Source organism: Centropristis striata, chromosome 15 (assembly GCF_030273125.1).
Source record: "Centropristis striata isolate RG_2023a ecotype Rhode Island chromosome 15, C.striata_1.0, whole genome shotgun sequence".
NCBI lineage: Eukaryota > Metazoa > Chordata > Actinopteri > Perciformes > Serranidae > Centropristis > Centropristis striata.
Window position 1 is genome coordinate 6,822,453 of NC_081531.1, and position 27,109 is coordinate 6,849,561.

The 27,109-nt window shown below is 36.6% G+C and overlaps 1 protein-coding gene across 1 annotated transcript in view; it reads right to left on the reverse strand.

Moving 5' to 3' along the window:
- pcp4a (Purkinje cell protein 4a) overlaps nucleotides 1-27,109 on the reverse strand; it is a 38,902-nt gene continuing 11,793 nt past the window's right edge. The window contains exons 2-3 of the mRNA XM_059352351.1: nucleotides 11,680-11,731; nucleotides 1-993 (exon numbers count right to left, since the gene is read on the reverse strand). Of these exons, the coding sequence (XP_059208334.1) occupies nucleotides 857-993; nucleotides 11,680-11,731 (189 nt within the window). The 3' untranslated portion in view covers nucleotides 1-856. The remainder of the gene's footprint in view (nucleotides 994-11,679; nucleotides 11,732-27,109) is intronic.

The window sequence follows — 27,109 nt, forward strand, 5'->3', positions numbered from 1 at the left end:
GAGTGTGTCTGTGTGTGTGTGTCTGTGCAAGCTTGCATGCATAAGTGTGTGTGTGTGTGTGTGTGTGTGTGTGTGTGTGTGTGTGCTTGTACAGCATAAATGTGTGAGCCAACTGAACAATGACATTGTCTGAATCACGTTGGAACAAGAAGAAGGAAAGAAACACGACTGGAAATCACAAGCACGACATCTACACACAGGTTCATGTCATCAGACTGAAAGACCTCCGACATCCCCGACAAATTACACATTGATTGGATTTTAAAAGCATCAGTCATACGGCGTAAAAGCACTGGCAACTGTTTCGGGATCATTTTACCCAGCCAGAGGGAAATGCCATGAAGAGACCTCCAATAGAGCTGAAAATCTTTTGATTATGACGCCTCGCTAAGACTGTCGATGAAATCGTGACCCAATGAAAGTGTCAATCACAGCAAAGCATGTGGCTTTATATTCCTCCTGAAATAAAGGTAATCAGTGTTTGACAATTTATGAGAAGACTTGTTTTAGTTTGTTGTTAACATGGGTATATTACACTGATTGTGACATAAGAAAAACTTTAAGCTCTACTGCAGCTACACTGTAAAGTGTCTTTGAAGTAAAAAACAGAAATAGCAAAATTATAGGAAAGATTTAAATACACACATTATCATTTTTGTATATAATAGTCATATTAAGTTAGTAATTACACACAGACTTTCACAAATATACTATTTATCCCCAGACCACCCGACCTCCACCTTCAGGAATCTCACCCCCACCCCCTCCCTTTTTTCTTTTCAGTTCATGACGGTGCAGTTTGATTGACATGCAAAGACCCACAAATCAAGTGGCGGCGCAGCTGGAAGCGCCCGCTCTATGACTTCACATCCTGTTTCTTTTTGCTCTGGAATTTCCTGAACTGCGACTGGATGGCCACGGCGGCCTTCTCCGTCTCCGGGTCCTCCATGTCGATGTCGAAGTCCTGGGGGAGGTTGTTCTTGTTCTTCTCCTCTGTGGAGAAGAGAGAGAGAGGTGGTGAGAGGACGCTAGGATCCATGTCTGTCAGTGGCTTTATGAATCATGGTCATAAAGCCTTTTGATCATACTCAAACTGTTTCAAACAGCTCATAAGGGTTTCATTTAAGAGCTGATATCTAGTCATTTAAAATGGAATATCGAAATAGAAACAAAATGACCAAAAATAGATGTAAAAATAATCAAAAAAGACACAAAATGACCAAAAATAGATGTAAAAATGATCAAAAAAGACACAAAATGACCAGAAATACAGTAATGGAAAAAAGTATTAAACCACCCTTGTTTTCTTCATCTCATATCTTCAGTTAAGTTACATTTGTTCGGACAAATATAATGATAACCACAAAAACAGCTCATAAGAGTTTAATTTAAAAGCTGATATCTAGCCATTCAAATGGTTTTATTCATAATGATTTTGGTTATTATCAACAATGTTTCCATGACTGTAGATGTAAAAAAAGACACAAAATGACAACGAAATAGGTTCAAAAACAACCAAAAAAAATGACACAAAATTATCGAAATAGAAACAAATTGACCAAAAATAGATGCAAAAATGATTAAAAAACACACACAAAATGATCAAAAAATACAGTAATGGAAAAAAGTGTTAAACCACCCTCGTTTTCTTCAATTTCTTGTTCATTTTAATGCCTGGTACAACTAAAGGTACATTTGTTTGGACAAATATAATGATAACAAAAATAGCTCATAAGAGTTTCATTTAAGAGCTGATATCTAGTCATTTAACATGGTTTTATTCATAATGATTTTGATTATCATCAACAATGTTTCCATGACTGTAGATGTAGAAAAGACACAAAATAACAAAAAAATAGATTAAAAAACAACCAAAAAATGACACAAAATTATCAAAATAGAAACAAATTGACCAAAAATAGATGTAAAAATGATCAAAAAAGACACAAAATGACCAAAAATAGATGTAAAAATCATCAAAAAAAGACACAAAATGACCAAAAATAGATGTAAAAATTACCAAAAAGATACACAAAATGACCAAAAATACAGTAATGGAAAAAAGTATTAAACCACCCTTGTTTTTTTCATCTCATATCAGTATGAAAGCTACACACTTTAAAACATGAGGCCCTAGGTGTACAGTTAGCATGCCGGTTTGTTGACAATTAGCTGCTTAGCGACGGAGGCTGCAGTTGTTGTGCTGCTGCTGAGCTGAACAGTGAAATCCGAAATGTTCCCACTCTGGCTTTGGCACCAATTCCATTTATTACACCAAACTTTCTGGAGTTTTGCAGCAGTTTAGCAACTCGCTAAAATGTTGTTGGCTTATGTAAACAACAAATATAGAGTCCACAAAAACTATCGAGTCCATTTTTATACATGAACAATAAGTCGATATATTAATTATCGTGTCAGGCCTCGTCGAAGCCTTGTTGTTTATCGAAACCTTGCTCACCTTTGGATTCTGCCTCTTTGCCTTTTGTTTTGGATACCTCTGCTGGTGTGACTGCCTGCCTGTGTACTGACCTGGTTTCTGTCGTTGCATTTGAGTCCTTCCCTTCTGAGCTACGCCCCTTGACACATATATCAACAAACAGGGCTGCTCCCACTGTCTGACAGTGTGTTTTTATGACACAAGACAAGCTCCTCTAATCATCCATCTATAAATAGCTGCAGACTAATTAAACTTCTTTTTAAATAACCATCCTGTATACAATCTCCTTTAATCATCCTGTGTGAAGAGAACGACACGTGCCTCTTTGAAATGAGAAGAAAAGCTGTAATATCACAGAGGCATTATCATAAAACAGCCAAACCACACTGCAAAAAAGCCCACTAGTATTTTTTGGCCTAAAACAGTGATTTAATTTGGTAAAACTTGGAAATATAAATTACTGACATTTAGGGCAATAATGTAAGTTAGCACAACAAAGGAAGCCAGTTGTTTGCTCAAAAACAAGTTTGTGAGTTGTTGTTACTTATATCTTTAAGTTGGGGTTCAAAACAAGGGACAATAGTTCTGCTAACTCTTATTTCTTTGTTGAGAAATTTGGTCATTAGCGAAAGCTAGCGGCTAACTGATGCTAGCGGCTAACTGATGCTAGTGGCTAACTGATGCTAGCGGCGCTGCTGGTTACAGCTACAAGAGCAGCCATTAGCGTATCAATGCTAACTCAAAATTGTGGTCACAACATTAGCTGACATTTCATAGCGGCATTACAATCGTGCCAGAGAAATTCAGAGTTGAGCAAACTCAAAAACAAAAGTTAAAATATTTAGTTTAATTGTCCAACTGTCAACTTAAAATTTTATCGAAGTTTGTTGCCTTGAAATTTTGAGTTCACCCAACTTTTCTTTTTTTGCAGTGCACATTCTCTGTGCTGAAGAGCTCAAACAGACTGAAGCCAAGTCAGTGACTGCTCAAACGCACAGAGAGCAGATTAAAACCAGTGAAAAGGTTCAGTGTTATGGGTTGTGACACAGTCAGAAGCGTATGCGAATCACACAGTTGTCATGCAGGACAGTGCTCCGTGCATCATTGTGCTGACCTGCTGTGAAACGTGCTCACTGTAGCATAAACGGAGATGTTTCCAAATGGCCTACTTACGTTTGGATGGTACCTTTTGTTGACCTTGAAGCCCTTGGATAACACATGTGGCAATGAAAACACATTTATATTTAATGATTGCAGAAGCCACACAAACCTCTCTCTCACACACACACACACACACACACACACACATTCCTTCTCCGGGATTACACCTGCACCACAGGGTCGATGGCCTTTACACCACAGAGGGTGTAAGACTTTATAAACCGGTTTCAGTAATACGCTGTGCTGCTGCATGAATGAATCGAATTGCCACAGTGACTGATGGGATTATTTCCATAAGAGGTTTGTGAAAGGTCATGTTCAAATTGCTTCCTGAGAGATTTAAAGCAACCTAAGAGTGTATGGACAATGATTGATGACGGCCCAGTCTGGAGAATACTGAGCAACTAAAATAAAAGAGGTGACCAGAGAAGTCAGGCAACTGAACCACAGGTTACACTCCGATATATGAATGGACAATGGAAAGAGACACGTTCATTCCCTCAAACTGTGATTTGATAATTTGTAGACCCAGCCAATTGACTTGTGTCATCTATCGTGGACATTTTGTGCACATGAATCTCCTTTTACTGTTTTGAACTAATCTATCAATCCTTACTGCAAAGATGACATCCTGGGCTTTCCCAGAAGAGATGAGAAGTTTTGTTTTTGAAACAAAATTTTGAACCGAGCCATGTTGGTTTTGAAAAAGCTGACTCTTCAGAATGAAACAGATCAGCTGAGATGCTGAGAATGGCATAGCAGCAGGCAGTTAGGAGTGATATATTTAGTTCTGAAAGCAGTTAAATTATTTGTGTTTAAGAATAATACCCCTTTATCAATTTCAATGATAGTGAACACCAAGGCCATCTACATGTACTTGGTTGATTTTATTCGTATCTTTTAGACAGAACCTTTTTGGTCTCCATAGGTAATTTTACGTCCTCTAAAACTCGCATTACCTGTGGTGTTCCGCAAGGTTCGATTTTAGGTCCGATTTTATTTTCAATTTATATGCTCCCTGAGTCGGTAACTTCTTTTAAATCACTTCTTAAAACCCACTTTTATAGACTTACTTTTATGTAATGCTGTCTATCTCACCAGTTTATTTCCTTTTTTTACCCTTTTGGTAAAATTATTGCATTATTGGATTTTATTACATTTTTGATCGAGTTAAGGGCAAATTTTATATAATTTACAGGCGTTATTACATTATCAGGAAATTATTACATTATAGGGTGCTACAGGGCTTCAAAGCAAGAGTCCACTAACCAACGGGTGATTTCACAGTGACTAAATCCACTATTGTTATTATTATGTTCTATGGCTTCACACAAGAAACAACCTGCCGTCTCCTGTGTAAAGTTGTGTGTTTGTGTAATTGTGGTACACAAAAACAAATGTAATATGGGAGAAAATATGTTTGAGAATTGTACAAATAAATATAACTATAAGAAATATAATATTCTAAAAGTAGCTTTCCTAAAATGTACATTTATTGTATTTGGAGTGAATTAAAGAGCCAGTAACTTTAATTAACCAAACACAATGAAAAGAGGGGAAAAAATGCAAAAAAATGGGCAAATGTCAAGTTAATGTAATTCACACCTCTATCAAATTCAATTAAGCTGGCTAAAATCCCTCCTGATCACTGCTGGGATGCCTCCCTGCAGACTGAGCCTGAGCTGCGGTACACTTCATCATCCCAGAAGTTGGGACAGAAATCCATTTCAGCTCGGGGTGTTAACAGTGTTATCAGCAGCCCCAGAGAGAGAGGAGGTGACACATGGTCTCCGGGTATACCAGGAGAATGAGACTGTGGAGCCAGTTAACAGTAAATGTGCTGCTATTAACCTGCTGCATCCTTTGTGTTAGGAGAAGGTTGACTTCAAGGAGCGGAGGAGATTACATTCACTGATTCCTCAGTGTATCGTATTATATGCTGCCATGAATCCTAATTTTGTAAATGTGCAGACCACAAAAAGCACTTAAAAGATGTACAGTATCTCCTTTATATCACAGAGGCATTATACATAACAGCCAAACCACACTGCAAAAAAGCCGACTTGTATTTTTTGGCCTAAAACAGTGATTTAATTTGGTAAAACTTGGAAATATAAATTATTGACATTTAGGGCAATAATGTAAGTTAGCACAACAAAGGAAGCCAGTTGTCTGCTCAAAAACAAGTTGGTGAGTTGTTGTTACTTATATCTTTAAGTTGGGGTTCACAACAAGGGACAATAGTTCTGCTAACTCTTATTTCTTTGTTGGGAAATTCGGTCCTTAGCGAAAGCTAGCAGCTAACTGACGCTAGTGGCTAACTGACGCTAGCGGCTAACTGATGCTAGTGGCGCTGCTTGTTACAGCTACAAGAGTAGCCATTAGCGTATCAATGCTAACTCAAAATTGTGGTCACAACATTAGCTGACATTTCATAGCGGTGTATCTGGAGGACATCGTCAGTGCATAAAAGTCACATAAAACACGGACAAACAGACTGAGGGATGCTTCTTTCCTCAAACTATCACCACTATAAATACTCAAAACAAGTAGATCCATACATAACCTCCATCTGTTTTCTGTATCTGCTACGTTTTGTTCTGTTACGCTTTATGTGCAATTACCACTCCAGTGCAATATTGTTCACTTACTGTCAACCAAGTGCAATGATATTTAATATAATATCATCTAATAACATTACCTCTGTATGCTACCACTCCTCCTCATGCTCCTCCTTTTCTATGTACTTAGTTATTTATTCTACACTACAGGCCAAAAGTTTGGAAGCAACTTAAATTTTCTGTTCACAATGGCTTTCTTAAAAACCAGTTTGGATTCTTTGGATTTTTGGATGTTTTTACTGCATGATCATTCTTTACTTTTATTGACTTGAACCATTTTTCTCAATTTACCTTTAGGTATACATTAATGCTACCAGACCATTGCTGAATAAATGTTAATAAAAGAAAAGAAGGGCTTAGTTTTAGGGTTGAGAAGATTTTGAAGAGTCACAACTTCAGTGCAGAAGTAAAAAAACAAATCACAGTTTGCATTATTCACTTTAGCTCTTTGGCCTTTGAGAGTTTGGATACAAAAATCCCAATAAATCTCAACTGTGTTCATATCTCTGACAAACTACCACAGAAATGGCTAAAATTGAAGCAGCTGAGTAAAGAAACAAGAGTTCAGATTTATACATTAAGGAAAGAAGGATACACAAAGTCTAAGCAATGAAAACCCAAAGACCTGATAATTACAGTAAAAAAATGTGTTCTAATAAATAACTCTTTATATAATAATCACCTTTATTTTGTTGCAAAATATAGCAATGAAACTATGATCTTTTTTTGTACAAATTTGATCTTGCTTCCAAACTTTTGGCCTGTCGTGTATATTCCAATATTTTCATGCCATTTCAATTATTTATACTTGTTTGTGATATGTTTATACCTTTTATACCTTTATTGTCCTTAAGTTGTTTTTGTATTGTTGTTTATAATTGTTTTATGCACCAATAGGAGTTGCACTCTAATTTTGTTGTATGTGGGTCAATGACGTATAAGGATTTTCAACAGGCCAAATTTTAAACACAAAAAAATAGCATATCTATTGCAATTGTTCAAACATTCTGAATGTTGTGCACACAGAAATTAAAATAAAAAAATGAAATGAAGCGTTTTTAGTGTTTTTTTTACCTATATGAATCGGCCATGGCCTTAAAAAACGTCATGTGGTGCGACCGTGATTTATCTTAAAATTAGTTATTTTCCATAATGTGCTTAACTTTTTTTTACAAGTTCTCAGTTATTTAAAGTGTTTAGAAACAAAGTATTTAAACTTCTTTTGATATTTTGTCAATAATGATTTCATATTTTTGTTCCATAATGTTACAGTCCCGTTCTTCATTGTGCTGACACAACTATAGTTCTTCTAAATTTCATTATACTGATTTAAAAAAATAAAATATACCAGTCACCTAAGTATACTGTATCAGTGATTAATATTCCAGCTACAGAAACTAGATATTATATTTTGAATTCAATACAGTTACTGCTTTTATTGGTCGCACCACATGATGAGTGGTCGCACCAAATGACATGAAGATATTATATAATAAATATAGGTCAATAAACAGGTCAATAAACAATACTTTTAATACAAAACATAGCATTTCATGTGATAATAAGGACATTACAATAATAACAATACAAATAAAACAATTTAATTACATTTTCAGAAACATGAAAAATCTCAAACATAAACGCACTTTGTTTTGAACAAACATTTCATATTTTACAATAAAGATCTGAATGTGCACCACATTGCCTTGGTGTCCTGAAATGTTTTTTTAATAACATTTTTAAAAGTAAAACAATCTCAAACACAAGTGCACAAAAATTGGATTTGTTTTAAACAAAGACTTCATAACCATTTTAATTTTTTTTATAAATCCATCAAACATACAGTAACTGCAGTAACTTGACAAAAGAATTAATCAATTATGTTTATCATACTATTTTCATCAGAACCTTGTATTATAGTAAATCATGTAATCATTCACAAAGCCACAAATGTGTGCTTCTATTAAAACAGTTTGTGATGATGCATAATGATTTCATCACACTTGAAAATCATAACATGACTTCTGGGTATTTTAATGCATATGTCAAAGTGGGGGATATATTGTTAACTGCAGGCAGTTTTTAGCCCAGACATTCATTCCTTTCTCTGTAAGCACAAGATGCAGCCCTCCATTTCTCTCTTTGTTTAGTTTTCTCTCTCTGTGGCAGATCATCTGACTTTACATGTAGAATCTTTCCCTGTTGTTTTCTTCTCTGATAGCTTTCTTTTCTTCTAGCAAGGTATTCCTCTCTTGCCACTGGGTCAGTTTTTGTTTTGCTTGACAGTGGCATCTGGTAATAGATTAAAACAGTAAATAAATGACAAATGACTAATGAATACATAATTACCACAGTGAAATTGCATGTTCCATCTTTTTTTACATTTTTCTCATGATATTGTACAAAAAACTAAATGTTAAATTTCATTTCTGAAATACTGAGAAAACAATACTCAAATTGTACAAAAAACTATTCCAAAAAATGTTAACATAAAGTATTTTTTGTATGTTGGTCTTAAATTAAATATAAAAGCACAATAACTGCCTATCTAGGACATATATCTATTATCAAAAACACTCTACAATGGTCGCACCACATGATACCTGGTCGCACCAAATGATATTTTCATGTTCAGTCAACATTTACAGGCAAATAATTAGCATCCTTAACAAAACAATCTAGCTTTACACAAAAGGCAAGTTTACATTTTCTAATCAAAATATATATTTGTAGAAATAGTTTAATATTCATAATTTTTTGGAGGTCATACCACATGACATCCAGATATGGCAACTACATACCAACCGTTAAAAGCGATATGTTTTATCAAATTTGAGAAAGATTAACAAACCTGCTTGCTGTCTCCAAGGGTTCTTGGCAAACTGTTGGATGATGCAACTTCCTGTCTTGGTCTGGATTTCAAAGTTTATGTCCCAAAGTGGTAATTTCTTGATGGTCGCACCACATGATATTTCATAAAATGGACATCCTCGGACAAAGTTTGCTTGTATGTTATAATGGAACTATATCTACAAATGCCTTGAAAATTTGTACAGGACGAAAAAACACTTTGAAAATCATGCCAAATGGGAAAGAAAATATATTTGAACAGATTTAGGGTAATTTTATAGACGTTTTCGAAACAAAAATGAAGGCCGGACAGTCGCACCACATGATATTTTGACACTTTAAAGAGCACAAAAATTGCCAACAACTAACTGTTTTTGAAAGGTTAAAGTAGGTTTATATGTGGGAGATTTACTGCATACCTGTGGTTTCTTTTTACGAGTTTAAACCTTTTTTTAACTGTAAAAAATACAGTCGGACAAAAAATTTGGGCGTCACGTCATTGACCCATTATATACAATGACAATAAAGGCTATTCCATTCTATTCTATTCTGTTCTAATGAAACCCAGGAACCTGACACAACCTGCTACCCTGAAAAAAGCCACCTCTCAAAAAGAAGAAAAAAAGTGCAAAAATTAGGTGTATTTTGCATAAAAGTAGCAAAATTATCTGCCAATGGAACAAGAGAATGTGGCTTGTCAAGACTTTCCAAAACAAGTAAAAATATCTAATCCTAACGAACCCAAAAATTCCTTAGAATTAGTGTATTCTAACTCATAACAAGTGCATTTTTTGTATTGTTCTTGTTAAATGTTTCATGTTAAATGTTTATCAAGTGTCAGTTTACAGCTGTGTGCCAATGTACTAGTTAAATACATACACAGTACACAACAATACACACTTCTATTGTTTCATTGATAATAAAACAATTGATTCCATCTGGATGCTTGTTTTAAGTATGTGAAGAGGTCAAATTATGTCAAAGTTATGATTTCTTAGTTCTTAATATGCTTGAAATCAGAAATGATTGCTTTGAAATAGCAGTTTTATACTTGTAAGTGTTGATGAAACAGCTTTGTATCTTTTGATATTCTAGTTTCCAGCATGTATTTACTCAGTTTAGGTCATAAAATCTCAGTCACAAGCTGTAATATATTATTTAGATAATTAAGGACCAAAACACTTGAAACAAGTGAAACAGTCAAACATAAAAGATTCTGACTAAGAAGAAATATCTTATCAGACAAAAATAAGCAGATATCCCCTTGATCTAAGATATTTAATCTTACTTAAATTTCAGTTTTTACAGTGTAAACGTATATTCATAAAAACATATGAGCTTTCAAAGCATCTGTTAATGTCCCACCTCAGCTGAGGTGATGAAAAAACACGACTCGCAGGTCTGAGATTGATTAGAAACAGGCTTTTGTTCTTGCATACTCCAGTTTTGCCAGCATGACAATTCTGCACTTAACACCATTTATGAATTTCAAAGGATCCTGCCAAGCCCAGTTTTACCGTTCATAACTCAAGGGATTTGAATTACATTATCATGCCAACAATACCATGGCCCAGTTTGCAAAGTAGGTCTCTGTCCTGTGAATCGCTGCCACGGTAAAAGAAACCTTCCTGTCACCCCCGTGGTTTGTTGATTCTTATTTAAAAGCACCACACAGATATTCCATCAACTTCTCTGTCAAATTCTCTCTAATCTTACAGTGAAATACAGTTCATTTGTGAGATGTTAAGACATGTTAGGAAATATAGGATACATATACTATATTTGAACCAACCGAATTTATTGTTCACAGGATACAGGATTTGCTGAACATCTTGCAGTACCTCTGCTCTTTATAAGGGGAGCTGGGACGAGCCATGTTGATCTATAATCCATGTTTCTGCTGTAGAGGCATGCTATGAGATGTCGAAATTTTTTGTGAAAAAGATTTTTAAATGGCCTGATACTCTAACTATACTATAAGTTGGTTGATACATATACGTAGTGGGGTGGCTTTTCCAGAAGTAACAAAAGAACACAATATTTTGAGGCGTCCAAAATTTGAAAAAAAAAAAAGTCATATTATAGCATGTCGAAATTTTTTATGAAAGAGTCACAACATTTTTTAAGTGCCCCGTACTCTGAAAATGGGCTTATTTCAGTCAAATTTTGAAATGCCTAAAAATGCTTAAAATGGGTCAATTATACTCTGTTGATATATATTAGAGCATAATATGGCCGGAAATGACAGAAAGTCCCTTGCATCATGTTAGAAAAATACAAGTTCTGGTTTAGAGTATCTTAAAAATAAACGAAGGACATTTTCACTCTAATTTCAGTTAGTTTTGTAACCACACAATACAGTTTCAGTTAGTTATCGTTTATTTATTTTTTTCAAACTCTCATTTTTATCTTAAAATCAGTTAACGAAAATGTTTTATCAATTCTAGTTTTTGTTATTTTGTTGGTTTTTTCGTTAACTATAATAACCTTGGATTGGAGTTGATTGGATGAACTGTTGTTGAGAAGACAGACAGACAGACAGACAGACAGACAGACAGACAGACAGACAGACAGACAGACAGACAGACAGACAGACAGATAGACAGATACCTTGGCCAGCAGATGGTTTGCTGTTTCCAGTTGTTGCTCCCGATGCTTGTCTCTGCAAAGAAAACAGAGAAAAACATGTTCACTTATTTTTTTTTTTTTTAAATGAAGCACATCCTGTGTCAAGAAGGAGATACTAAAAACTTTCTTCAGTTTACTTATTTGCAGTAAACGTGTCAAATGTCAAACGTCTAATGTAGCCCTTATTTATTTATTTTTGTCACACTAATGAATTAAACGCTGACTCATCCATATTTAACACATTAGATTTATTACACCCCTTAAAATCAAGAGGGCTTGGCGACCCCCCCCGTGGATCTTTGGTGCCCCCCTGGGGGGGTCGGGCCCCCCCTGTTGCGAACCACTGATTTAGAGCACATTGTATTTCATTAATTCATCTGCCCAGCAAAGACCACGATGTCTCTGTCTCGCCAAGAAACCTCAACCTGAATTATTAATCCTGTGCTTTCAATGAACTTCAAATGCCAAGGCAGTCCTGACGAATGTGATTCAAGTGAAAACAAAGCGGAATAAAACTGGCAAAAGAAATCGGACATTTTCCTCCCATGTCCCCGCGTGCCATCACGAGAGCCAGTGGAAGAGAAACTTGTTTGGAAGCGCGGCCATCTGTTTTTCTGTTTACTTGCAAGACTCAAAGTGAGTCAATGCCGCTGGGATTCCCAGGCAGCACCACGCTGACTCTCATCTGCAGGAGCGGTGCCACACAGTGATGGTGCCATACATCACACCTCCACCCACCAGGACACCAGCAAGCATCCAGACGTCCGGGAGCAGGGCAGCAATAATGTGTGAGTGATTGTCTGGGTGCAGTTGAAAGACGCAGTACAATATTGAGAAATGAAGACAAATGCTCTAAAAGCTGAAATCAATAACCAGCTGCAGCTCACAACTTTGTGATGCATGTCGCTGTTCTTTCACTCCATTTTCCTTTTCACGTCTATTTTTAGTCTTGTCCTTTTCCATGTTTTTTTTATCTTATATTTCCTGCTTTAGCTTTTAGTTGCAAATAGCTATCTTCAGGGCTGGAATGCCCTGCTTATCCTGCTGCCCCCGCGACCCGGCCCTGGATAAGTGGAGGAAAATGGATGGATGGATGGATGGATCATACAATAAGCGGATAGATGATGGCGGTAGACCCACCAACACACTCGTAACCCCACATTTGAAAAAGTGCCTCCTATGGCAGAAAAACATGACTAAGTGTCATCTAGGCCAGCTATTCTCAACCTGGGGGTCCCGACCCCAATTGGGGTCGCAAGATGATTTCTGGGGGTCGCCAAATCATTTTGAAAGTCAGCTCTGTCTCCACTGTGTTAAAGTGTTTATGTGTTAATGGGTTTTAGTCTTTTTTTGGTAATTTTGTTTCTTTTTGGGTCATTTTGTGTCTTTTTTTGGTAATTTTGTGTCTTTTCTGGTAATTTTGTGTCTTTTTTGGTAATTTTGTGTCTTTTTTTGGTAATTTTGTGTGTTTTTTTTAGTCATTTTGTGCCTTTTTTGGTCATTTTGTGTCTTTTTTTGGTCATTTTGTCTTTTCTGGTCATTTCGTGTCTTTTGATCATTCTGTGATCAATTCGTGTCTTTTTTTGGTAATTTTGTTTCTTTTTGGGTCATTTTGTGTCTTTTTTTGGTAATTTTGTGTCTTTTCTGGTAATTTTGTGTCTTTTTTGGTCATTTTGTGTCTTTTTTGGTCAATTTGTGTCTTTTTGTGGTCATTTTTTGTCATTTTGTGGTCAATTTGAGTCATTTTTTGCTTAATAAGTAATTTAACCCTAAGTGCCTTCTATGTGTCATCTATAGGTGGAAAGATGTGATAAAGTGCTCTTTAAATTGCGAAAATGATGCCGAGGCTGCCCTAAATGCTAGAAAAATATATGTGCAGGGTGCCCAACCGCATGCAGTTGGTGCCCTCTTTATCTTTTCCTGCCCTGCTCCTCAGACAGTCTGAGTCCACCACTGCACCAACACATCTAAAGGGAGCTAATCCAAGTTCTAAAACCATCCATAATAGGTCACATTTCAGCTATAAAATATTTGTAGACTTCTTGAAAAAAATCTCCCTGATCACACAATGAGGAGATGTGTGTGCTATTTGTGTCCGTGTTGTGATGAAAGTATCCTGAGTTGGGTTATTTTTGTCTCCATCAGTCACCCTGTTACCTCAAACATCAGAAGTTGGGTTTTAAAAAGCAACAATAATGTGAGCATATTCTCATAGAAACACTGAGAAAGTGAATCCTTTGCAGCTCTTCTTCTTCCTTTCTTCCCTCTACAGTACTTAGATCATCATCATCATCTCCCCCCCTCCTCCCCCTCTCTCTTTCTGCCTGGATACAGTCAAAGCTTACATAACAACACCAGTCCTAATGTGCAAAGGGATAACTCTCCACATATTAGCACATTTTCCCCACACTGTTTCCTTTCATGCTCAATCGTTCCTCTCCAGTGGAGAATTTTTTTATCTCACTTATTTCAGCACAAGCTCTGCTTTAATGTGCCTGATAAACATGGAGGGAACAGCGAAGAATGAAGCATTTGCATAAAAATTCATACGAGGGTTTTCAAAAAGCAGTGAGTGAATTTCAAATGAGATGTTTGTCACGGCCCGTCTCAGGCTCTCCTCAAGCTTGGCACTGCTTGATTCCCATCACTCGCTCACTTGTAGCAGTTGAGGAAACATTGTCGCTCTGTTTGCCAGCAGCAGTTTAACAAAGGACTCACAACTTCAATAGGAATTTTGAACGGTAAAAGAGAAAACAGGTACAGCTTTTGTGTGCGTGTGTGTGTGTGACTTTAAAACAAATACACTGTAGATGTTGCATATCATAGCTGAAAGATGTTTCCTCTTACTGAACCTATAAGCCTGAACTTCAAACTGTCAGTAGCAAAAGGTACCAGGCGGCAACCTCCGTGTCTGAGCAGGGAGGCAAACCAGGAAGTGCCTTAAGCTGCATTCTACCAAAAATTCCAGCAGGGGGCGCTAAGTTTGGCTGCAGAAAGATTTCTGTCCATTAATTTCAATGCAAATTTTTTTCAGGACAACACTATGGTCTCAATCGCTAGTTGGGGCGTGGCTACCTTTGATTGACAGGTCGCTAACAGGTCCGTCATCAGGAGAGAAGCAGAACAATGCGTATCCATGGCAACATGTCAATAAAGTTATATATAACGTTATATAGATATAAAAAAGGACGTTTACTGGTTTGGTCTCATAACATTTTCACTTAATGACTTTATTTTTTCGTTTTGTGCATTAAAAATGTCTTGTTCAGCATTTGGTTGGACCAGATATGGTGTGCTCGCCGTATCAGAAACAAGATGGCGACGAGTGTAACAATGAACTCGACGCTTCCAACGGGCCACAAACCAACAGGTGCGGTGACGGTCAATAAGTCCATTATTTATATACAGTCTATGCTTCCTCCACAGCAGGAAGGTTTTTCTTTATATGTTCTTCATAAACATTTTTTTTTTTTACAGATATCTCACTGTAAATACACACATTCACTCTGGGATTCTTCTCAGAAGCGGTTTGCTTTTCCCCAGGCTGGAGAACCACGTCATTACGTCACTTACACGTCTGGAATCGTCTCCACTTTCCCAGAAACACTAGCGACAAGCATAATAGCGTCAAATTAAACAAAAGTTACTCCTGGTTTTGTGAGCCCATTGGCCTCCAAATACTCGTCTTGAATGCTATGGAAAGCAACTACATTCTTATTAACACTGAACATAAGTTTCTTCCTCCTACTCTGTTGACCTGCCCTGTACAACATCTATTGCACGTCTGTCCGTCCTGGGAGATGGATCCCTCCTCTGTCTCTCCCTGAGGTTTCTTCTTCTTTTTCCCCTGTTTAAAGGGTTTTTTAAGGAGTTTTTCCCTGGCCGATGTGAGGGTCTAAGGACAGAGGGAGTCGTACCATGTACAGTCTGTAAAACCCCTTGAGGCAAATCTGTGATTTTGGGCTATATAAATAAAATTGACTTGACTTGACTATGTGATATTTCCATATCAATCCAGTTACATGTACACTGCACAAAAGCTCGTTTCTTCGCTGGTTTGATAAATGAGGGCCAATAAACTGAATGTGCCACCAACTAACAGTAGCAGAAAATATCTTCTCCAGCCTGCTGCCTGCAGAGATCCAGAGCAAATGATGGAGTCTATGATGATGATGATGATTCAGACTGATGCGTGAGAGCTTCAGCTGAACTCCTCTCTCTCTCTCTCTCTCTCTCTCTGTCTGTCCACTTTTCATTAACCCTCACACCTGTCAGCTGTGACCTGGACTTCATCACATATGGGTCTCATTTAGAGGATCACACGGAAGCTGGCGAGGGACGCCAAGCTGAGAAGTCTGCCATCATGATGATTAGCACTGGCACAGGAGCCTTTGTGGTATATAATTAGAAAGACTGAAGAAAAGAAAAAGGAGAAGAAGAAGAAGGGGAAGAAAGTTTATAGCACTGATAGAAATACCACAATTAGAAGTGCTTTGTAAAATACTTTACAAAAGATTTTAAAAAGCAGATAAAATCGACAGCAGTTGGAGCTAAGAAGTATGAAGAACTTTAAAAGTAAGGTGATTACACAGAAGCCGGCCCCTAAAAAAAAACGTGTTCTGTATCGTGATTTGAAAGATGAGATTTGGCCACTAAGCCTCTCAGGCAGGTCCCTGTGAACCCTCTGAGCACTGACGGACCCTTTAATCTACATTTGGGAGCAGTCAGTTGGGACCTAAATATTTTTAATCTAGGCTTTTGGGACAGCCAGTAGGAAGCTTCACACAGAGATCACACAGTTAAATGATGTGTGATGTAATGACATGTCAGAAGTATCCATGTGTTAAAGCTGCCCGAAGCAGCATGTTATATAAAAATACCAACATTGTATCAGCCTGGATCACCCAGTGTGACCACAACAGAACATTAACTGTGGCCCTGGAGTTCCCTCAGAATTAAATTTAGGATATGAAGACTGGCAGAAAATCCTCATCCTGATGAGTTACAATACACAGCTGTTTCCTAAACACAGGGGAGTTACTACTCTGGTGAACACCAGTAGTGGGCGAGAGACAAGTTAACATACAATCCCAAAACCGTCCACCTTCATTTGCAATTAAAAATAATACATTGTCTTTATTTGCTTAGACATAAGCTTTCTGGTAACTGATGGGCACAGATATTCTCACATTTGCTGCCATTTTGGCTTTCAAAAATGCTTAAAAATAAATAAATAAATAAATGAATAAAATGAATCTTCATAATTTGAAAGACAGCTTAAAGACAGAAAATATCTAAAATATGTTAATTAAATATAAAAATCACAATAACAAGAGGGATACAAATACAATTTTGTACAATATAGAATATCGCACTCAAGAAGAAGAAGAAGAAGGATGAAAATATAATTTTCATAATATAAAATATCATACTCAAATATAATAATATATTAATATTAAGAAGAAGAAGAAAAAGAAGGATAAAATAACATTTTAATATATAAATATATAATTTAAATACAAATACAACAATATTAATATATTTAAAAAATTATATTTAAATATAAATACAATAATAAGAGGGATAAAAATATATTTAGTAATATAAAAAAATCCAACTTAAATAAAATATAATAATAAAAAAGGGATAAAATATACTTATATCATATAAAATATCTAACTTTAATATAAATATAATAATAAAAAGGGATAAAAATATAATTTATAGTATAAAAAATCTTGCTATCCAGGCTACAGTTTACTATCTGCAATCACTGTAATAGTCATTATACTATTATACTAATTATACTCCAGACTGCTGCACAAATACACAAACATCAACTTGAATCCAAGGCAACATACACCCACAGTCTGACCTGCCAAACAGCACAACTTCTCATTAGGAAGCTGGACGGAGGAACAGTTGTCACTAGTCTCACATGCCGTCAGTGCCAGTAACGTGGCGAGCTAAAGTGAAGCTAACAGTGTTGCTGGCCGCTGATAGAGCTGGGCTGCTGTACAGCTCGTGCCGTCAGAGTCCCCGAGGAGGACTGCAGTGTTTGCATGCTCCCAGTCCCATATGCTGGAGACAGAGGGAGCCTTACAAATGGATGGCAACGATGATAATTGCATTACTAATGATGATGTCCTTCTGTACAGTTTATGTGCTACATATGGTTCTGTCTGCCACGGTTGACTAACAATGTGATAAACACTAGAAATTCTTATTTTTTTCACACTTCACGACTGGATCTAAATCCATGAATTTTTGGTCATACAATTCTCCCTCATGGCAGCAGTGTACCATGTTTAGATCATAGACTGTATATAAATAATGGACGTAGTGACCATGTGACCATGTCATCCGTTGGTTTGTGGCCCGTTGGAAGCATTGAGTTCATCGTTACACTCGTCGCCATCTTGTTTCTGATACAGGAAGCAGACCATATCTGGACTGTGGAGGAGGAGAGGGATCTGATCACTGACTACAGCCTCTCTACACCTCAACCTGACTGAGAGAAGCTGCTGCTAATTCATGTTAGCATTAACTGGGATGTTCAATTTGGCTAGCAACAATCAAAAACAAAATGTACGATACTTACCTCAGAAAACTGAACAGCGACTCCTTGGAGTGTCTGTTAGTCCAACCAAACGCTGAACAAGACATTTTACTGAACCAAACGTTCAAATAAACTGTCATTAAGTGAAAATACAGTGAAAGGGTCAAAGTTATGAGACCAAACTGCTAAACGTCCTTTTTTGTATATCTATATAAAGTTAAATATAACTTTTTTGACATGTTGCCGTGGATACGCATTGTTCTGCTTCTCTCCTGATGACGGCTCGTCTTGTTAGTGACCTGTCAATCAAAGGTAGCCACGCCCCAAATCATACGATTCTTTATGATATATTTTCTCCTAAACGGGGCCATTATATGAACTAATAACATCACACTGTCTTGAAGATCTTTTACTAGAGACCATACTGTTGTCCTAAAAAAAATTCTGAGGTAATAAATCAAGTGAGAAGTTTTCTCATTTTGCATTGAAATGAATGCACAGAAATCTTTCTGCAGCCAGGTAGAATGCAGCTTAAGGCACTTCCTGGTTTGCCTCCCTGTTCAGACCCGGAGGTTGCCGCCTGGTTTAAACCTGCCAAGATGGATTTTGGTGTGATGAAGTGATCTTAGCGATTCTCACATGATCTTATGACATTGTGAGGCTGTCGCACAAGTAAACGTGTAGTAGAAAGTGTAGGCGCCCTTTAACAATGAAAACTTTGTTTCATATTATTTGAGTTCATAATGTGTTAAAGTACAAAAGAGAAATACAATTTGTTTAGTGCTTGAATATTGTGCAATATTTACTGATTTATTTCCTGATGTTTTATAATAAAATGAAATAAAGGACATGTAAATGATGACTAGTGCATTTATTAGTTCACTTCATTACATTTCTTTATGTTTATGTTTACTCATTTAGAAGAGAAACAGTGATAGTTAGACTCTGTTGGTGCGGAGTGCATCCGTTCTAATGAATTATATACAGCTGTCAGACTGTGTGAGCAAAGGCTGAAATGTGTATCCACAGTCAGGATGAGTTGTATTGGTCCATCGCTGCTTGTGTGCTTATAAGTCACTACACTTGCATGAAGACATGGCGTGGCCATGGAGGGAATTGATGAGATAAATAAATAACCTTCACAGCGTGTGAGGGGGGGCTATTTTTGGTTCTTATGGCAGCTCGGGCTCCCCAGAGAGACTCCATGCTGCACTCAGGATCTATTAACAATTTAACGAGGAGACAGCAAAACTAGGTCACAGACAGCTCATCCAGCACCACGAGACCTCCTGAGCAACAAGGATGACGCTGCTGAGGAATGATTGACTGGACAAGCAGCAGTACCACCATGGTACATTGTGTTTAAACTTATTCTAATGCAAAAAAGAAAACAACCCAGAACACATCAGTTATGTACGGAAGAGGATTGGGGCCAGGTGGGAGGAAAAAATTAGAAAAGTCGAAATAACAGGAATAAAGTTGAGATGTCGAGAATAAAGTTGAGATGTCGAGAATAAAGTTGAGATATCGAAAATAAAGTTGAAATGACGAGAATAAAGTTTAGATGTCGAGAATAAAGTTGCGATGTCGAAAATAAATGTCGAGAATAAAGTTGAGATGACGAAAATAAAGTTGAAATGTCGAGAATGAGTTGAGATGTCGAGAATAAAGTTGAGATGTCGAGAATAAAGTTGAGATGTCGAGAGTAAAGTTGAGATGTCGAGAATAAAGTTGAGATGTCGAGAATAAAGTCGAGATGTCGAAAATAAAGTTGAGATGCCGAGAATAAAGTTGAGATGACGAAAATAAAGTCGAGATGTCGAGAATAAAGTTGCGATGTCGAAAATAAAGTTGAGATGTCGAGAACAAAGTCGAGATGTCGAGAATAAAGTCGAGATGTCGAGAATAAAGTCGAGATGTCGAGAATAAAGTTTAGATGTTGAGAATAAATGTTGACAATAAAGTTGAGATGTCGAGAATAAAGTTGAGATGTCGAAAATAAAGTTGAGATGTCATGAATAATGTTGAGATGTCGAGAATAAAGTCGAGATGTCGAGAATAAAGTTGCGATGTCGAAAATAAAGTTGAGATGTCGAGAATAAAGTCGAGATGTCGAGAATAAAGTCGAGATGTCGAGAATAAAGTCGAGATGTCGAGAATAAAGTTTAGATGTTGAGAATAAATGTTGACAATAAAGTTGAGATGTCGAGAATAAAGTCGAGATGTCGAAAATAAAGTTGAGATGTCATGAATAAAGTTGAGATGTCATGAATAAAGTTGAGATGTCGAGAATAAAGTCGAGATGTCGAGAATAAAGTCGAGATGTCGACAATAAAGTTTAGATGTTGAGAATAAATGTTGACAATAAAGTTGAGATGTCGAGAATAAAATTGAGATGTCATGAATAAAGTCGAGATGTCATGAATAAAGTTGAGATGTAGAGAATAAAGTCGAGATGTCGAGAATAAAGTTGAGATGCCGAGAATAAAGTTGAGATGTCGAGAATAAATGTTGTGAATAAAGTTGAGATGTCAAGAATAAAGTCGTGATCTTGAGAATAAATGTCGAGAATAAAGTTGAGATGCCGATAATAAATGTTGAGAATAAAGTTGAGATGCCGATAATAAAGTCTAGATATCGAGAATAAAGTTGAGATGTCGAGAATAAAGTCGTGATCTTGAGAATAAATGTCGAGAATAAAGTTGAGATGTCGAGAATAAATTTGAGATGTCGAGAATAAAGTTGAGGTGTCGAGAATGAAGTTGCGATGTCGAAAATAAATGTCGAGAATAAAGTTGAGATGACGAAAATAAAGTTGAAATGTCGAGAATGAGTTGAGATGCCGAGAATAAAGTTGAGATGTCGAGAATAAAGTTGAGATGTCGAGAGTAAAGTTGAGATGTCGAGAATAAAGTTGAGATGTCGAGAATAAAGTCGAGATGTCGAAAATAAAGTTGAGATGCCGAGAATAAAGTTGAGATGACGAAAATAAAGTTGAGATGCCGAGAATAAAGTTGAGATGACGAAAATAAAGTTGAGATGTCGAGAATAAAGTTGAGATGTCATGAATAATGTTGAGATGTCGAGAATAAAGTCGAGATGTCGAGAATAAAGTTGCGATGTCGAAAATAAAGTTGAGTTGTCGAGAATAAAGTCGAGATGTCGAGAATAAAGTCGAGATGTCGAGAATAAAGTCGAGATGTCGAGAATAAAGTTTAGATGTTGAGAATAAATGTTGACAATAAAGTTGAGATGTCGAGAATAAAGTCGAGATGTCGAAAATAAAGTTGAGATGTCATGAATAAAGTTGAGATGTCGAGAATAAAGTCGAGATGTCGACAATAAAGTTTAGATGTTGAGAATAAATGTTGACAATAAAGTTGAGATGTCGAGAATAAAATTGAGATGTTATGAATAAAGTCGAGATGTCAAGAATAAAGTTGAGATGTCGAGAATAAAGTTGAGATGTCGAGAATAAATGTTGTGAATAAAGTTGAGATGTCAAGAATAAAGTCGTGATCTTGAGAATAAATGTCGAGAATAAAGTTGAGATGCCGATAATAAATGTTGAGAATAAAGTTGAGATGCCGATAATAAAGTCTAGATATCGAGAATAAAGTTGAGATGTCGAGAATAAAGTCGTGATCTTGAGAATAAATGTCGAGAATAAAGTTGAGATGTCGAGAATAAATTTGAGATGTCGAGAATAAAGTTGAGGTGTCGAGAATAAAGTTGAGATGTTGAGAATAAAGTTGAGATGTTGAGAATAAATGTTGTGAATAAAGTTGAGATGTCAAGAATAAAGTTGAGATGCTAATAATAAAGTCTAGATGTCAAGAATAAAGTTGAGATGCTAATAATAAAGTCTAGATGTTGAGAATAAAGTTGAGATGTCGAGAATAAAGTCGAGATGTCGAGAATAAAGTTGAGATGTCAAGAATAAAGTCTAGATGTCGAGAATAAAGTTGAGATGTCGAGAATAAAGTCATGATATTGAGAATAAATGTCGAGAATAAAGTTGAGATGTCGAGAATAAAGTCGAGATGTCGAGAATAAAGTTGAGATGTCGAGAATAAAGTCGAGATGTCGAGAATAAAGTTGAGTTGTCGAGAATAAAGTCGAGATGTCGAGAATAAAGTTGAGATGTCGAGAATAAAGTTGAGATGTCAAGAATAAAGTTGAGATGTCGAGAATAAAGTCGAGATGTCGAGAATAAAGTTGAGATGTCAAGAATAAAGTCTAGATGTCGAGAATAAAGTCATGATGTTGAGAATAAATGTCGAGAATAAAGTTGAGATGTCGAGAATAAAGTCGAGATGTCGAGAATAAAGTTGAGTTGTCGAGAATAAAGTCGAGATGTGGAGAATAAAGTTGAGATGTCAAGAATAAAGTTGAGATGTCGAGAATAAAGTTGAGATGTCAAGAATAAAGTTGAGATGTCGAGAATAAAGTTGAGATGTCGAGAATAAAGTTGAAATCTCGAGAATAAAGTTGAGATGTCGAGAATAAAGTTGAGATGTCAAGAATAAAGTTGAGATGTCGAGAATAAAGTTGAAATCTCGAGAATAAAGTTGAGATGTCAAGAATAAAGTTGAGATGTGGAGAATAAAGTTGAAATCTCGTGAATAAAGTCGAGATGTCGAGAATAAAGTCGAGATGTCGAGAATAAAGTTGAGATGTGGAGAATAAAGTTGAGATGTTGAGAACAAAGTTGAGAAGACGAGAATAAATTCAACTTTTAGTTTTCGCTAAAGTTGGAAAGATATTCACAGATTCGTGTCAGTAAGTCATCAGAGGAACATTGTTTTCAAGCTACAACCTGATTTTCATAAATGTCATAAAATGAGCAATATCTAAAATATTTTACGGTGTAGCAGAACTAAAATCCCCAAACAGATAAATTAGTATTGTTCTGGGGGAAATCTGCTTTTATGTAATTTATTTGATTTTTTTTTAGACATATATCGTATTATGTTATGTATTATATACGTATTTTCTCAACATTGTATTTGAACTTTATTCTCAACACTGTATTTTGACTCTATTCTCAACATTTCAAATTTATTCTCAACATTGTATTTCAACTTTATTCTCAAAATTATATTTTGGATATAGAGAGGAAATTAATGTAGAGCCAACATTCACCATGAATACATACATCTAGGATAGAAAATATAGAACAATGCATCACAGTGTCTGACCTCTGGTAATACAAAATTATTAAAGGTGTTTAGCATAAATACTGGCCAATAACACTTTGTGAAATTTATTCTGACAATTTCACTGTATATGGTTTAGAATTTGTCACTGTATAGTCAGTTTGACTTTACTTTCCCAGCACAGTATCAGCTGCCAAGACTCTGCAACAGTGCACAAGGCAGACAGCCTCCTAATGACCTGATGATTCATCCGTTCAAGCGAAGACGTTGAATTGAATGTGATTGTTCTCCTCTTCAGTTCCCAGCTAATTAACTGTCCATAACAGAGCAGGTAATCCTTACATCTGCTACATTAATATAAATGATATACATAATAATGAAAGCAAATTCCAATTCAGTACCAGCACTTGAGGAAAAATATGTGAGCTGTAAGTTGGCGTAAAATGTCTGTGTGGATGGTAAAGTTAGAATATGAAAGCTGGCCGACTTCCTTATTCATCTCTATCTGATGCTGACATGTTTACTAATTAAAGTGAGTCAGTCACACCCCAGACTGCAGTTTAATCGGGAGCATTACTCTTGAAGACAGCTTTCCAGAGGCAGAAAAATGGGTAAAAAGGAGTGATTAATAGTGGGACAGATATAATGAAGCTCAAGCGACTGATAGAGTGAACTTAAAACATTGTCACTGCCATCTTTATGCCCACTTTAGGCTCTGGGGCTCCATTCTCCCCCTTTACAGTAAACCATGGTGTAGGGGTGTGCCATATCGTATCGTTCACCAATATACCGGTTTATTTTTTTTATGAGTTAAAAAAATGCATATCATGACATTGGCAACATTCCTACTTCTTGACGTAGTGGCGTAAGGGTTTCCCATTAATTATCTAGACTGTGGCGGCTCAAGAGTCTCATTTCAAGCTACTGAAAGTATATCTACACCAGGGATGGGCAACTTAAATGCTGCAGGGGGCCACAATTTTTCATCGACACTACCACAGGGCCACATATAGGACCGTGTACTTAATCAGATATGATGAAACTGCAATTTTAAATATGTTTACAGTGCAGTAACTTAACATATTTCATGCTCAAATGCATGTTTAACAGTATAAATAGGAATACAAAAGGTTTGAAGCCAATAGCCAAGTGATTTCTTTTTTTTTTAATGCAAAAACAGCAGATCAACATTGACAATTGCAAGAAGTAATTTTGTGTATTTTTACACTGCAACATCATTTAAATAACCACAGTTTGATTCATTTTAAACCCATTTTGAAACGGTTTGGTTTGTTATGAACCTCAGAGTTGTGGTTATGATCCTGCATACTCAAGATTAATTTTAACCATGGACTTTCATAAATAAACATGAAGCAGATAGGTAGAGCAATAATTTGTGTGTGTGTGTGTGTGTGTGTGTGTGTGTGTGTAAAATGACGAAAAAAGACACAAAAAGACCAAAATAAAACACCAAAAAAGAAACAAAGGACGTAAATGACCTAAAAAGACATGAAAAGACAAAAAACCCCACAAAAAAACACCAAAAAAATTGTATAAATAATGTTTATTTATGAAAGTCCATGGTTAAAATTATTCTTGAGTATGCAGAAACATAACCACAACTCTGAGGTTTATAACAAACCAAACTGTTTCAAAATGGGTTTAAAATGAATCAATCTGGTTATTTAAATGCTACATGCAACTTAGACTATGATGTTGTGGGCGAGCTGCCTGTGGTAAGATGGCCGTCGTATAGGGTGACTCTTCCACGAGCCATCTAGCCTTTCTCATAGATATCTATGGGCTGTGTGGGCTGGAGGACCTGTTGTTCAGGTCAGATACCACAAACGATTTGTTGCTGTTGTTTTTGCATTTTGAATAAATTGCTCCTTTAAATCTCAGCATCTCCGGTAAATCCAACAGAAACTTCTTTCACTCACATATGTACAACAACATCATCACAGTTTTAGGGAGGTACAGTTTGCCTTCCAGCTGGATTTGTTCAAGTGAAACTAATGGCAAAGCAGCATGGTTTCCCCAAAGAACATTAGCATGCAGAGTATAGCCCAGCCAGCAGCATACATCAAACTGTACACACGACTCCTTCTCTCTCCGTCAAAAAGAAATTGTAAACACTCGGAGGGCATAATTAAAAGGGCGAATAAGAAACATTTTTACCGCTCTGTTGCACAACATAACTATAATCTATCTGCAGAAGCTTCAGCTCACATTTAATGCAGGTCCAAAAATCCTCTGTGGAATTTAAAAGCACTCCACCCCCCCAGCTACTGTTTATAGCTGCTCACAGATGGACGGCAGCCCGACAAGTCACTGGGTGTGTGGTAAACCAACAGAAAGAATGCATGGATCTCAAGCCAAAAGAATGAATTGGGGGGGAAATTTATTCTGCATCATGTGTTGTTTCTGTTGGATCACTCCTCTAATTAGCTGGCTCGCTTGAGTGTGACTTTATTGTTTGTGTCATTAACAAGGCAAGCAGGCAGACAGGTGGGGAGGTGAGGTGACGCCTGGGCCAGTGGAGGAGATTTAACTTAATAAAGCTTTAGAAATATAGTTACATAGATTTTGTAATTCTCTGTGTCTGTTTTAAGGGATAGCTTGGATGTTTTTGAAGTGGGGTTATTTAAGGTTGTCTAAGGTACTTATCCATAGTCAGTGTATTACCTGCCCCTGGAGGGGGGCAGCAGCTATGGACATATATACCAGTTGGCAACCTCCGGGTCTGAGCAGGGAGGTAAACCAGGAAGTGCCTTAAGCTGCATTCTACCGAAAATTCCAGCAGGGGGCGCTAAGTTTGGCTGCAAAAACATTTCTGTCCATTTATTTCAATGCAAAATGAGAAAAAAAAAAAGTTTTTCTTAGGACAACACTATGGTCTCATTCACTAGTTAAAAATCTTCTTCAAGACAATTTGATGTCAATAGTTCTAATAATGGCCCCATTAAGGAGAAAATAGAAGATAAAGAATCGTATGATTTGGGGCGTGGCTACCTTTGATTGACAGGTCACTAACAAGGCGAGCCGTCATCAGGAGAGAAGCAGAACAATGCGTATCCACGGCAACGGAACAATAAAGTTATATATAACATTATATAGATATAAAAAAAGGACGTTTAGCGGTTTGGTCTCATAACTTTGACCCTTTCACGCTGTATTTTCACTTAATGACAGTTTATTTGAACGTTTTGTTCATTAAAATGTCTTGTTCAGTGTTTGGTTGGACTAACAGACAGTCAAAGGAGTGGCTGTTCATTTTTCTGAGGTAAGTAACCTACATTTCGTTTTTGTTTTTTGCTAGCCAAAATGAACATCCCAGTTAATTCTCAAATTAATGCTAACATGAATCAGTCAGGTTGAGGTGTAGAGAGGCGTGTAGTCAGTGTCGTCAGATCCCTCTCGCTCCTCCACAGTGCAGATATGGTCCGCTCATGTTTATATTCCACGTGTCCTTTGTCTTGTCTTATGTACTTTTTAACATCTTATACACTTTCTAACGTCTTATGCACTTTTTAACGTCTTATGCACTTTCTAACGTCTTATGCACTTTCTAACGTCTTATGCACTTTCTAACGTCTTATGCACTTTTTAAAGTCTTATGCATTTTCGAATGTCTTATGCACTTTCTAACGTCTTATGCACTTTCTAATGTCTTATGCACTTTCTAACGTCTTAT